This window comes from Alosa alosa, chromosome 8, assembly GCF_017589495.1.
Source record: "Alosa alosa isolate M-15738 ecotype Scorff River chromosome 8, AALO_Geno_1.1, whole genome shotgun sequence".
Taxonomy (NCBI): Eukaryota; Metazoa; Chordata; class Actinopteri; order Clupeiformes; family Clupeidae; genus Alosa; species Alosa alosa.
The window spans coordinates 10609361-10624301 of record NC_063196.1 but is presented as its reverse complement, the minus strand read 5'-3'; the positions used below and the strand labels follow the sequence as shown (position 1 = coordinate 10624301).

Here is a 14941-nt window from a genome sequence, read left to right as displayed (position 1 = left end):
CCACAACTTCAAAATTTTACTACATATCATGAATGGTACTCCCAATAGGGGTTATTTTAGATAGATTGTTGCAGGGCTATATGTCTTCGTGCATGTCTGATAACAACTCATTGCCATCATCATGAAGTGTGTATGAAGCGGTTTTTGAAATATCATGCCCTGTGGATGATTCTGCCATGTTTATAGCTAGAACGGTAAGCTTTCCCATTTATATCATGTTTATATTGTTGAAAATGTCGTTTCACTAGGTTTTTACGTGGGTTAGGCCACAGCATATTCCAAATAAGTAGGCTTAACGACCCACCGGCCGTCAGTCTCCATGGATAACATGGGAAAACTTGACCCCCTACCTGGTGGGCCCAAATGTATTTTCATCTTCCTGAAACTGTTTTTCCATGTCTCACCTCCATAAATGATTGTTTAAACACAGATATCTGTGCATTTAATTAAAATACATGTAGTTACAGCCCGGTCGGACGATTGAAGCTTGTTTCAATCGTCCCGACACAGACATAGCTATGTATAGCTTGTTTTGCTTTCCATGTAAACAAGCATGCTATATGAAAGTCTGGGATTGTGGAGAAGTAAATGGTCTACTGAATAAGCATTAAGTTGAACCTTTAAATGAAAAACACTCATTAATAATAAAAGAATGTAACCGCTAATGAAGTTTACTTTTGCGCATCAAAACTTGTTTATCGCCTGTAACTCCGTGACACAATGACATACAGTAGCAGAAAGATATTTGGCTGATAGAAGGAGGTTAACATGCTCTATGTTTTGACCGAAGGACATCTGTCTATCATCATTAGCCTACACTTGGAGAAAACTGGAATGTTTCATTCGTCCCGTGTTTCAATCGTCCCAGCTCTCCTAGTCTTGAATGCCTTCAAGCTATCCCCACTGTACGGGGAGGGGTTATGAACAAGGTAGATGTATATATCGTGGAAAGCCAATTGGGTCAAGCCTGGGGCAGATAATAAGGGACAAAAGATATCTGGGGGTATCAAATAAGGATCGCAGCCTAAAATTGAAATTGTCTCCACATATCTCTTTCTCTCTCACACATTCAAATGTGCAGTGTGGGCGGCCATACTGGGCGAGATCGGCGTTCTATTTGATAGTGACGTAGGTGGCACCTATGAATTGTTTTCAACACATTTGTTTTAAGAGCTCTTCATCTTGTTTTGATGTCAGACGTTTTTGTGATTCACTGGGTTCCATTTTTTAACTGATTACTAATCCACAGGGGCGCTGTGATGATGGTGGTGATTATGATCTATGAGGACCTGTCAGTGTCCTGTCAGTGCAGGGCCCTTATCATCGTCCTACAAAAGCCATCTGGAAGACACAATTTCACTGTTCACCCCAAATTTCATCATTTTCTGACCACAGAAAACTGCAAAGTGCTTCTTTAATTCAGAGTTAACTAGGTCAGAAGAGAGGGTCTAGTCATTTGGAGAGCTTCATCAGCAGAAACAGACAGCGACGCGCTATGATTTCTAATGGGAGAAACACTGATAGACCTCACAGTGAATCCACCAACTTAAGTCTCGTCACGTTCCACAGAGAGAAAAAAATGAAACCAAGCTATGCTCTCCTCCAGTAAAGAGAGTGAGAAAGAGAGAGAGAAAAGAGAGAGAGAGAGATCTCAAAACTAAACAAATGTTTTCATTTTCATGCTACTGGAGGCCAGGCTAAGCGCTTGCCAAGCTGATATTAAATTATAGTATTAGCATCTTATCAGCTGCTGCTGCCTTAGACCCCCTGCTGCTGCTGAGATGTAAATGAGTGGCTTAACTGTGAGAAAAAAGGGCCCCATCCTCCTCAGGGGATTGCCTAACAACCTTCAACAGTGACCTGCTGTTTTTATCTGCCTTTATCCTTTTAGCTGATACGCAGGCATTACAGACCACTGGTGCAATGTGTCGCATGAGTGCAGTTTTATTATTTATGTGTTTTTATTTGTTCATTTAGCTGGCTATGTATCAAAGACTTCATCTGCTGAAACATGAAAGACTATCTAATATTGCACAATGCACAATAATATGTCATAAAAAACAGCCTCTTTGTTGAGGTTGCAAAAGGATACAGCAACACTTAATAAGCCCAGTAAGCACTAGAACAACATAACATCACAACCATATGAAAAATGGTCATTATTTACAATATTCTTGGAAAATGTCTAAAGTATAAAGGTCCTGTATACAGAGAGCATTAATGTGCATGTATACCATCAAGGCCACGCCACGCTACCTTTGGCCCCAGTACGGTAGGGTCCAGATTCATTTGTTACCTGCGTGGCTTTTATAGGCTGTATGAATGAAGGTGATTTTTTTTCCTTTTCTTGAGTCATCTTTTTGAGCATGTTGCCATGCAGTGTTTCTGAACTGTGCTGTTTGAGCTCCTTCCTAGTGATATTGGGCAATAACTTTTTTTTATCTGGAGATCTTCCATCATCACAGGCAAGCTACACCAGGCACGCAACTGAATCATTCTGTTCGCGGAGCGTATGCTGCAACAATTAGCTTCCACTGAAATCATTGGAACTTGCTACACCAGATGTGATAGCGGGACGTACATTCGAAAAAATTAGATCTGTCTTCTAAAACTGTCATTACTCTCCAGGAACGGAACGCGTCCATTACGTGCCTGGTGTAGCCTACCCTGCAGTCAGTGGCCAATTTCTCACAAGCATCCAATCACAACACTAGGAATCAATTGTCATGTGATTGCCCTGGCCACACTGCTCAAGAGGTTGCCCCATGTTCAGTATCCTCACCTGCAGGCCTCCCGTGGCAGGCTTTACAGTGAGGCTGAAGCTAACAGCTGTACTTTAGTGTAGCGCTGTTCAAGCACCCTCTGGGGGCTCGTTCACAACACTTTCCATCAGTCTCAGCCGCAGTCAGATGTTTTAACAGCCCTTCAGAGAAGCTCTCCCATTTATGATATGATCCATTACTCTTTTTGAATTCACTGAAATTGTCCTCATGCTCCTCAGGCTGCTTATTCAGTGTGTGCTTTTAGAAGGGAAAAAAACTCAGTTTTCAAGCAGTTTTTGTGTGCAGTCTTGGCTCTGTAAATATCAAACAAGCCGAAAAGCTAATCAACATCTTGCTTCAGGGACGCTGCAAGGTGAGTTGTAATTGGGATTGTCTAATGAGATCAACAATCTTTCAGCAAAATCAAGAATTACACCTTTCACATCACAATAGCAGTTGACTTTTTATAGCTATTATTTTTTTCTATTCAAAGCAACAGTTGTACAATGCCAACAGATTTTCATCTATACACTGCATGTGTTCTCTTGAGCTCCAACAACCTGCAGTTTCAGCGGTAGGCTATTGTATTCTTCCAGATAAAGCTTTTCTCTCAGACCATATCTATCTAATTGACAAGGTCTGGTTACTTAGGCCCAATATTGAGTGCTACTTATCCAGATGTAGCCTCCAAAGAATTCCCTACCATTCAATTAATTTGCCGATGTGATCATTTGTATGCGGATGAGGAAATTGCCTGTACTTTTCCATTACTGCTGTATTACTAGCGTTTCAATAACCTCCGTTGTTAGCCGAGACAGTATAAAACATTGAAAAGTGTAGCACTTCCTTGTAAGCTGAGAGAGAGAGAAAAGTGTAGCACTTCCTCTCACTTATTTGGATTGGAAGTAGAGCATTAGTGAAGTGTTTGCATTGCATCCATGAGCAAAGCAGAGAAGAGAAGAGTGGGGATGAGATTCATACATCAGTGTTTCTTCATGCAGGAAATGCAATATTTGGCCAGCATGAAGCACAAAATGAAGAAGAGCCAGTATGTAGGGAAACACTTTGGTCCAATTTCTTACTGTTTTAGTGATGTATTTAAACTCTTAAAGCAACACCAAAGAGTTTTTGGTTACACTTTACTTGACAGTGTCAACATAAGAGTGACATGACACTGTCATAAACAAGTCATAAGTGTTTATGACATAACGCTTCTATTATTAAGTGACATTCAGTTTTCGTCATAAAAAATTAGGGTTAGGGTTAGGTTTCATGTGTCATGACAGTGTCATGTCACTCTTATGTTGATACTGTCAAGTAAAGTGTTACCGAGTTTTTTTGTACCTTAAAATAATGTTTCCAAAATCGTTTCAGTGGTTTATCAATTGTAACAGGGTGAACGGCACTTCTGCATTCACTTCGCGACCCTCTATCGGCTATAACATGCAAGTTTGCCAGATCGGGTAGCGGATATGTAATTCATGGAACTCATGGAATGAGACATAAGAAACTACAAATTTGACTTGCATCTGATGTCGCAATACACCATATTTTCATAAAATCATGCAACATACTCTACCTTGTATGTGGACATTGTTATTTGCAAAGTTGGTGTTGGATAAACAAATAGCGTGTCTGCGACAGAGGAAAAGTGCTTTGGTGGTGCTTTAAGTGATAGCTATAATGTACTACATGTTAGTTAGTAACTCACATTATCAGTTAGTTATGAAGTTTGATTTGTATATACAGTACATAGTTATACGCCACAGTGATAAAGGCAGCTAATATAAAATGAGACCACCACCTTTAATAGTGTTACATTTTAAAGTGCCCTTAAAAAGAAAGTAACAGCAGAATCATTATTCTGAAACCATGAGTCAACCCATTTTGAGCTCTCTCCTCCATCCTCACTCTCTCAGTCTTTCTTCCACTTTCTGACCTTCTCGCTACAGTCACTTTTGGGTTTGGGGTTATTTTTGGGCAAGTAAGTGTCTCTTCCTCCGTCAGATACGGCAAAGAGAAACACCCCTTGGGCAAACTCTTGGGCCCCAGCGCTCAGGTAGGCCACTTCAAAGCAATGCACGATTCAACCCGTGAGCTACAATCCAAATTGAGCCCTTCAAGGCGCAGCAAACAAAACAGTACAGTTCTGGTATTGACAGTGAGTGACCAGAGCACACACTGAGATGAGGTTTTGGTGCTGAAGAGACCTCTGGCTACAATCCACAAAATACATTTCTGACGTTTAAATTGACGTATGGATTGTGTTTTGCACTCTATTTTAACCCTATCGCCATCAGCACAGCCATTGGTTGTTTTGAATGTACTGCTCTATCTGTCATCATATAAAGTCCGCCCCATGCTAGATTAATTTAATCTATTATTAATTTAATTGTGATTGTGGTGCCTGGGTTTTTGGAACATTGGAAATGGACGTCAATTGCCTGCTTGGCAGACAAACCTGCAGAGCGAATTTAAATTGCTAACAGGTTCATCTGGGTTTTCCCAGGCTAGTTTGATTGATAAACAAAGAATTTATACATGCCAGTATCTGTGGTAAAATCGTGTGACTAATTAATGCAAACTTTGATCATGGTTTTGCCGGAGGCAAAGAGAATATTTGCTTTTATACCCGAGCACTCGGCATCTGACAAACATTAAAAAAGGCATCTGTTTAGCCTGAACAGAAAAATACTTTTTTTCAAAAGGAAGAAAGAAAAAACACATAACCTCCCACACAAGGTCTTATCTAAAAGAGAGCGAGAGACAGACATTGGCGCTGACACGCCAGGTTTCACCGCTTTTAGCCACCTCAATCAGCCACCTCGCTCGGTTTTATTTTAGCTTTGTGAGAAATTCTACCCACCTTCCAATCGTGGCTATCATGAATATTCCTCCAGGGGAAAGCGATGAGCGTATCACCCAGGCTGTCAGTCCCCCCCGCCCCCGCCCTCCCGATCACCGCCTTCGCAGCCGAGCGAGATGGCGTCTTAATGGCACGGCCCCTGTAATTGGCATACTCAGTAGCAAGCACAAACGACCCCACTCAGTAATTGGCCGGGCACCACGCCCCAATTTATGACACTCCGCATCCGCCTGCTGTCGAGCAAGGGCCAGCCAGCTAGCCAGTCATCCCAGCCCAGGCTTGGCTTGATGTTGCCATCTTGGGGCTGGGGATCAATTGCGCAGAGTGCGTCTCTGGAAGTGTTCCACGCAGGGGTTAAGGGCTGGCTGGCTTGGCGGGAGGAAATGGGCCTGAAGTCAATCCCTTTAACTGGGGATTAATGATTAAGTTGAACGGCTGCTTTAGATAAATCGGCACCAGTTGCAAAGCACCGCCAGGTCTGGTGGGGTGCAGGGGTCTTCTTCTTCTAGGGATGGAGGTGGTGGGGGCAGGGGGGTGTGTGGGGTGTCAGTATGATGAGGCCCATGCATACTGAGTTGCAAATTAGCAATAGCTAGAAACTCTCTGTGCATCAATTTAATGCTTTGTACTTTGAACTATGGTAAATTGCATTGTCCCTATTAAATAAAATTCATATAAATTAAAAGTATAGTTCAATTAAAGTTACTACCACTATGTATGGGGTGATTGTCCTGCCGTTTCTTAGGACATAGATTTCTTCCATAAGCTTTTATTATGGTTTCCACTCTTCCTCTCAAACTAAGGGTTACACTTTACTTGACAGTAAAGTGTAACCCTTAGGACTGTCAGGAACATGTCATAAACAAGTCATAAACTTTATGACATAATGCTTCTGTTATTAAGTGACATTTAGTTTTTGTCCTATGTCGATACCAAACAAATTAATCACTTGAAATGTAACAAAAAGGGGTTGCATTGGATTCAAGGGATAATGTGTTACCATAAACGGCCACTTTGTGTGGGTGGCTAATATGGCCTACATGAAGTATTCAATTTACAATGTCTGTGTTAGGTCACATTCAGTGAAGTGCTACTGCACTACTTGCCCTATGACAACTCCTGACAATTAATTTCCTACACTGGAATATTTTAACTTTCTGACACTAAATGAGATACATGCATTATCATACTGGATATGTAACCATCCCACCTCTTTGTAACACACACCTCAGGTGGCTTTAAACACATGTTCTTTTCTCTACACCTAACTAACTTATTCATTTATCATGCAAACAGACCTTACTGTTCTGTACTGACAGAAGGCAGACTCTAGGCAGATGGGCCAGGCCCTTGAGTCGTGGATCTGCTCGAGGTTTCTTCCTACATGGATCTCCAATTGTAGGGAGGTTTTCCTCGCCCCTGTCACTCATGGGCCTTCTCTGATTGTTTAACACTCCGTAAAGCGCCATGAGACATGTGCAATGTTTTGGCGCTCTGTAAGTGATAATAAATTGAAATTACTTTGTCAGGGGTATTCATACTTTTCTTTTCAAATGAATCTTCATTTCTTTGTTGAACACAAGATACAAGATACACAAGATACATGGCTATAGTTATCCACGCACTCAAAGAGCTGCCAATTTTCTGCAACTGGTGTCCATTTTGAAATTAGAAATTTGTCCATGGCTGGTAAATCACATTTATTAGTAGTAAATGCACCGTGTGTTATTACTGAAATGCTTTAGCATAGCTGTCCCACTAGTAATAAAAAACATTTATATGATAGTAAATTCAGTTCTCTGTTGTTGGTGGGGCATTATCAAAAGAAAACAATAAAAATGGATTCACAGAAGAAAACGCCATTTATGCGTCAGATGAATTCAACCACAAAATTGTTAACTGTGAACTAGGCTGCCAAGCACAGCTCTGTTAGCACTAGGCGGGCTTCTTGATGGGCTTTCTCTAGTCTATAATACCAACAAGGTTTCTGAAATCCGATCACATAGTAAGGGGAATAAATTCCATCAAATTTGGGTCACAACTGAAAAACATTATTGGTCCTAAGGCCTGACCAGTTGAGACCAATGAGTCATATCTAACCCCATACAACAACAACAACAACAACAACAACAACAAATTGCTTTTATATTGCAATTTGTTGTTGTTGCCCCCAAAGCCCTTTACAGTGAATGGGGAACATCACTGACCGCCACCAATGTGTATCACTCACCTAGTCCAGAGTGTAACAGGAAAATCATGTGTGTCTCCATCCATGCACATAGATGACCCAACGGTGCAGGGTCTGGACAAGTCCAGACATCTCCAGACCGGGGAGATGATCATCATCGTGGTCGTGCTTCTCATGTGGGCAGGTAAGGACACCATACACTGCCTGCACTTGCAAGTGTATTGATTCATTCAATCAATTTATGTTTTTTTGTGTTTGTTTGTTTATTATGTTACTTTATGAACATTTGTCTGCTCAGCGTATTTGTTATTGTGAAAAGATGAAGGACTGTAATATACAGTTTATATTATGCTTTATGCATGTGGAATATTTTAAGTAACACTGCATATATCTCCCAACATATGATGCTATTATCTTAATTAAACAATGTTTTTACATATATTTAAGACATTAATGTACTTCAATAAGACCTCCAAAGTTCACAGATGCACAACACCAAACTGTTATGCTCATGAATCATTCATCCCCATAGAAGAGTTCACATTGAAAATGCATAGTGATTCAACTTTTTAATAAGTCTCTGACCAGATTATTAATTTTCCATATGGATGGTGTTGGTGAAAGGAAAAAGCGTAAATTAATTAAAGATGTTTGCTTGCAATGACTGAACTTCAAAGAGCTGACTGAGGATTCTGTACTTGTTCCAGGGCGCAATTACTGTCTGTGTTCTGAAGCATTACTCAGCATTGTGTTTTCTCTGAATACTAAACACACAGGAAACCCCAATAAGGGAGCAAAGCCTCCAGAACTGTCATTATGTTTCTCATACTGCGCGCATGCCCTGTGTATTTGGTCAATGACATCCTTATCAGAGTCACTTGCCTGATATCTCCCTATGACGGAGTGCCGTTACTATGGAGATTCATATTGTTTGGAGTCACTCTTTGTCCTTGTGTCATCTGTTTTTATTGATTTTGTTTCCATTTTTATGTCTGTTTATATTCATCTTTTCATTCAAGTTATTGCTATTTTATTAACTTACTGATATTATCCATGCTGCAGTTGCCCATTTCACTGTCCTTTGTAGCCATTCTTCACTCAGGAAACAATATTGCATTTGCCCTTAAATCTACAGTGATAACTTTTATGTGACAAACAGTCCCATTGGAAGATAATAACAAATTCAAAATGGGAAAAGAGGAACAATTTCCATGGACAGGGAAAACAAACCACTTGATAGTACTGTTGAAAGTCATGTTACCGACCTTGCTGGCCATAAATATAGTCAGGTTTTGCTTACAGTGTTACTCTTTTCATTTATCCCTGAAGAGTGTTAGATTTTGGCTTCAAGTTAGCGTTAAGCGGACCATATATACAGTAGTCACCGACATGAGTGCGTCATTGCTCACTTGTGCGTCATTTGCCTATGCACACTAGCGCTGACATTTTCAAATGACAGGTATTGAATAAACAGTAGGTTTTATTCAACAGCACTGACAAACATATAACTTAATTGTAGTCTACACCACAGATTCTAGAGCACTTTGTACTAAAATCTTTGATCTACACTGTGATTTATACAGCCAAAGGGTTCGGTGGTGGTGTGCTGGGTTTTATTGAAAACAATAGAATCTTAATAATCAAAGGTCTAAAGTGGAGAGTGCCACACTGGTGATGGCGCTGATATGCAAAAGACCTGACAGTTTATTGGCTGTGACAGAATGGAATATTTAAATAAAGTGATCTCTACACCATGTCCTGTCAATAGTGTGTCCAATAAGAATGATCAAAAGGCACAAACCAGTTTCCATCTTTATTTCATGCATGAGTTCTGATTGGACATTGAGGTTCTCTGATAGTTCTGCCAGCCAGATAGCCAGAGGGCCTCTTCCAAAAATCAATATAATCAGGCAGTTCATCCAAGAGTTCATGTAGGTCTGCTAGCAATTCCAGAAAGCAGGTTGGTTCAGTCAAATAAATCACACTGTCAAGTACAGTAGGCCTAGTTCTGCTAGCCATACTAACACAGGTTGTTCAGGAAAAAAGTTAAGTTAGCCAGGCAGTTCACCCAACAATTCTGCTAGTCAGGTAGTTCACCCAACAGTTTCAGTGGCCCGGTAGTCATTCAGGGAGGAGGTCCATCTCAGTTTGGGTTAACTGTGTTTGGCGTCGCCCTGCGTTTCTTCTCCTCACACAGCTGTGATCGCGCTGTTCTGCCGTCAGTACGACATCATCAAGGACACGGACAACAGCAACAGCAAAGAGAAGGTCAAGCCGCTGTCGGAGCGGAGCACCCCAGAGCACCACAGTGGAGGCCTGCTGAGGAGCAAGGTGAGCAAGTAACATTCAACGTGGCCGCCATCCTCATAGAACTCCCTTTTTTGCATGTTGGCCTGCTGACTGCACACCTGAATCCATCTGAATCACAGACGTATTCTCTCTGTCAGACATTAGCCCCTGCATGCCATTAGCCCACTTTATCCATCGTAACAGGAAAAGCGGCAAAAAAGCAGCCCCTCAATGCAGACACCATTTTCACACAGAGCCTATATTCCAGAATTGGTTGTGGTTGTGACTCCTGTATCCCTAAATCAATAGTGACAGTGACAGTGACAGCTGGGTTTGTGGAGAACCTATTTCTGCTCTGGCTCCTATTTAATCCCGGCCCCCTCAATTTCATAGGTGACGGTTCAATCTCCAGAGTCGGGAGCCTCATCTCCTGCGATTTCGTGGGGGAGCGGGCAACGGGCTTGATCTGGTCGCCGCAGCAACACTTAACCCAGCCAATCATAAAAATGGAATTGGAATGTGTGCCAGAGCTCCTCCTGATTCTCAGGAGTAATTGTGGGAGCACCCTTTTGGAAAAGAAAAAAAAATGAAAAAAAAAAAAAAAATCAAAGAAGAAAATCAAACTCATAGCTTTTAGAAAAGTTTTGGCCCTCCTCCTGGGGGGGACGGAAACAGAGTGAATGGCGGCTGATGGGACTGTGAGAGTGGAGCGGACGCCAAAAGTGCTGCTGAATGAGTCCTTGGTGGGGTGATTAAAAATTGAGTTGTTTCTGGCGCAGGCAGATAAGGCCTGTCTCCTCAGACTTCTAATTATTCCGCGCTCACCTTCATAAATAGATCATTTCACCGTTGGACTTTCGTGACAAAGTGGAACGCCATTTTCACTCAACATTTCAACATTTTATTTCTCTCTGCATTCAAGAAGTTATGAATAGCACACATAACTAGATGCTGTAAGTGCAGTTACAAAATGGACAATCAATACATACTCTCCATTGGGTCCCATTTCGGACCCTTTTTAAATATCTGTGGAAAGATACTCTATCAGCCGTGTAGCCTATTTAAGCCTTTACTGGACCAAAGTCTCCCTGAGCTAAACACTGCTGTCCCCCCTGTTGCCAAAACAACATGACTGACAGGCCTGAGGAAATGCTAAATCCATTTTTAACCTTGACTGATTTCAATTACTCTGTCGCAAACAAAGGAGGATGCGCCTACAGGAAGGAGCAGGGGGACAAAGAAAAATTACACAATCTGTTTCAACACCTGCAGAGTGGTAAGCCAGAGAGAGAAAGAGAGAGAGAGGGAGGGAGAAGAAAGAGAGAGGAGATAAGAGAGAGAGAGAGAGAGAGATGTGTGTGTGAGGCTGTCATAGTGGTCGATTCTCCTCACTTTTCACCTAAACGATTGCACTAAAGATCAGTAACATCTCAGGACTGATGGTGTTGCCTTTTCACTCCCTTCATGAAGGTGCAGCTTTAACATCAAGCTGAGCCAAGGGCATGCCAGTTGCTCACTGACAGAGCTCTGCTGAGATTTTCTAAGGCTGCATTTCTTCACCACTGGCTAAAAATGTGGATAAATGCTCTGTTAGCTAAACCTATATTTGGTTTCAGTCAATCTTTCCCCTCAAACATGTAGACACTACAGCTCTACGGTAGGGGAACTGTATTTCATTGAGGGAAGCATTTGCATTTATATTAGAAAAGTGCACCTCTGCTTAACTCTGTAGGGTTTACAAGTTAACCAGAAGAGGCTTAGCTTGGCAGTCGCTTTCTGCACATACTCCAGGTCGTGTAAAACAGACTCGTGCAGGAGGTTTCCAGCTCAAGGTGGCAAGTGAGCATGACATCTGTATTGGATGGTTCATGGATAAAATGAGCCCTCAAAAGTAAATTAGACACAGCCCACGGTAAGAGCATGAAAGAAGGAGATTCTTTTGATGCAGAAAATAGTAACATTGGGTCCGTTTTACCCTAGAAGTTCATTATTATTCAGACCTGGAGATGGAGTAGGACCCCAAGTCTAGTGGCAAACTCAGTCCACGGAACATGAAAACAAGGGCAGATATCATAAGTACATTTTCTGTCACAAATTGATTTTGAAATACCTTTTGTTAAAAAACATTGAAAACCAATGAAATTAGATCGCTCTACATCACCAGTTCATCAGTTACATCACTCTAGAATCCAACTGGAGTCACTATTGGTAACTATATCTCCCTGGCCCTAAATTACACAAAAAAATATCCCAGAATTGTCTGTAGATAAAAACTCATACTCCACCACGATCCTTGTATTATATAAGTATATATAAGTATATATACTCTTTTGATCCCGTGAGAAAAATTTGGTCTCCCAATCCGTGAAACACTCAGCACACAGTGAAGCACACACTAATGCTGGCGCAGTGAACTGCCTGCAACAACAGCGGCGCTCAGGGAGTAGTGAGGGGTTAGGTGCCTTGCTCAAGGGCACTTCAGCCATACTGGTCGGGGTTTGACCCGGCAACCCTCCGGTTACAAGCCCAAAGCGCTAACCAGTAGGCCACGGCTGCCCGACAATTGGTATTGTCTCCACCAAAGAGATAACATAGCTCTCAAGTCCAGATCTTGTCCTTCATTATTAGATGGCCTACTTGGCCCGCCACAATGAGAAGTTAGCAAACACAAACTACTTCATCCCAGCCTGTCTGTGCCCACACCCGACAACAAACAAAGTCATGAAATTAGACACTGATCCCACCTGAGCCTAGCCTGGCGAGCCAGACCCACATTAAAATGTAGGGTCTGGGCACTCACCGTTCGCAGTGCTCAGTCCGAGGGGCGGGATAATCAGTTGTCTTTCAAATTCCCCTCTGCCGCGCAATAGGGCGCTTAATAGGATATTTGTTTTCAAGTAGCAGGGAATTCAAGCCAAACCGTTGCAACTCTGCCATCAATCATTATGTTAAGCCCACTAAACGACTCTATACACGATTTCAATGTCCTGATTAAGTTTCGATTTCTGGAACTCACAAGCCAACGGAGAGTTGCTAGACTAGCCCTGGCAGCAAATGTAATTTGCTGCCGCTAGGGGCGCGTCTAGATTTCTAGGCTAACCTGAGCCCCCACTGTAGCTAACAAATGCTGATTAGTGAATGGTGTGAATTGGCCTGCACATCACACTAGACCCTGTTAGGTTAGATAGATGTTTGGTTATCATGTGGTAGACTTGTCACAATTTTGCAAGCATCGCCTGATCATGGTTAAGTGGATAGTGGATATGAAGTTAGTGCCACCCAGAAAAGTTGCAAAAGTTCAATAAAAAAAAGCACAGTGTAAGTTTTAAGAGCCATTAGTTCACAAGAAACAACGTTTGGTCTTAATGAACAGTCTCCTGTTCTTTCTGTCTTTCTCTCTTTTGTTTTCCTTTATTCTTCCTTTCTTTCTACTGACTGCAGCTCCCGAATCACTTCCCTCTCCCCCTTTCCCTCACAGACCCCTTTTTCTGCTCGATAGTGAACGCTCCCTCCTCTTGCTCCCTAATCGCTATCTGAAGCTGCAGAGTTTGTCTTTGGTTATTCGGTCACAGTAAAAAAGAAGAAATTAAAAAGGAATTGATCTCAAAGGGCACAAAAGAACCATGACCCTAATTAAGAAGAATTTGGCTGTCCCGGATTTAATAAGACCTTTAAATCAGTGGTGAAGGAAGTCTTAGAGAAGTCCATTTGTATTCAGCTACTGAAGCAGTGAACATTGAATCCAGTGGCCTTATCTGATAGTCAATGCTTTATTTTGAGTGCCATGTATTTCAACGAAACAAAGTCTTAAAATTGTCAAAGCATTATACCTTCCAGAGCATTTGTGTCCTTTATTTCTAGAAATAGATCCAGTTTCCTTCCTCCATCCATCCATCCATCTATTCATTCATCCATTTATTCATTCATTCATTCATTCATTCATTCGTTCATTCGTTCGTTCGTTCGTTCGTACTACCTACTGACAGAACATATTGCAAAGCTTAATGAAATTAGATGCTTTGGGAAATATTAATGTCTCTTTTTTCCCCCTGAATGAATGTTGTTTATTGCAGTTTCAGTCTGTGCCATCTATCAACATCATTGAGGTGTAATGGAGGCCAGGAAACGCCTGCTTCTCACCTTCTCTTCTCCCGCGTCTACCAAACCCACCCACCCCACATCCTCCCCTCATCCTCTCTCTCTCTATCTCTCTCTCTCTCTCTCTCTCTCTCCCCTCCCTCCTCTCTGCCATACCAGCCTGAGCCTCTCTGCCTTGTGGAGTCACTATTCTGGGCGGAACAAGCCATTAGCTAAGCTACTGCTGCCTCGTCAGCTAACACACACACACACACACACACACACACACACACACACACACACACACACACACACACACAACACACACACACACACACACACACACACACACACACACACACACACTAACATTCAAAGCAAAGAGAGTGTGGACAAATGATCAAATAATCACATGTATAAAGATAGACACGCACACACACACAAATAGAAACAGAAACAAATGTTAAGCAATCAACTCCTGCAGGATGATTGTCCATAATGTGCCGAACACATTATGTCAAGTAAAAGTAAAAGAAATATTGGTCTCTACTTACAAGTAGTAGTAAGGAGGTCTCTCTTGTGTCCCCATGACCGTTGGAAACAGTGTATTTTTATATGGTAGTGTACTGTATTACTAAGAGCAGGGTTTTTATTCTCTTGTTTCTGATTTTCTTAAAAACAAAACAAAAACAAAACATCAACACAGAATTTGATTGTTGCATGTATTTTCAGCTTTGTTCGTAGAGCAGGGAGAAATTG

General features: G+C 41.7%; 1 protein-coding gene across 1 annotated transcript in view; it reads left to right on the top strand.

Moving 5' to 3' along the window:
- fndc4a (fibronectin type III domain containing 4a) overlaps positions 1 to 14547 on the top strand; it is a 30024-nt gene extending 15477 nt beyond the window's left edge. The window contains exons 4-6 of the mRNA XM_048250897.1: positions 7911 to 8000; positions 10014 to 10147; positions 14179 to 14547. Of these exons, the coding sequence (XP_048106854.1) occupies positions 7911 to 8000; positions 10014 to 10147; positions 14179 to 14217 (263 nt within the window). The 3' untranslated portion in view covers positions 14218 to 14547. The remainder of the gene's footprint in view (positions 1 to 7910; positions 8001 to 10013; positions 10148 to 14178) is intronic.
- The last annotated feature ends 394 nt before the right edge of the window (positions 14548 to 14941 follow it).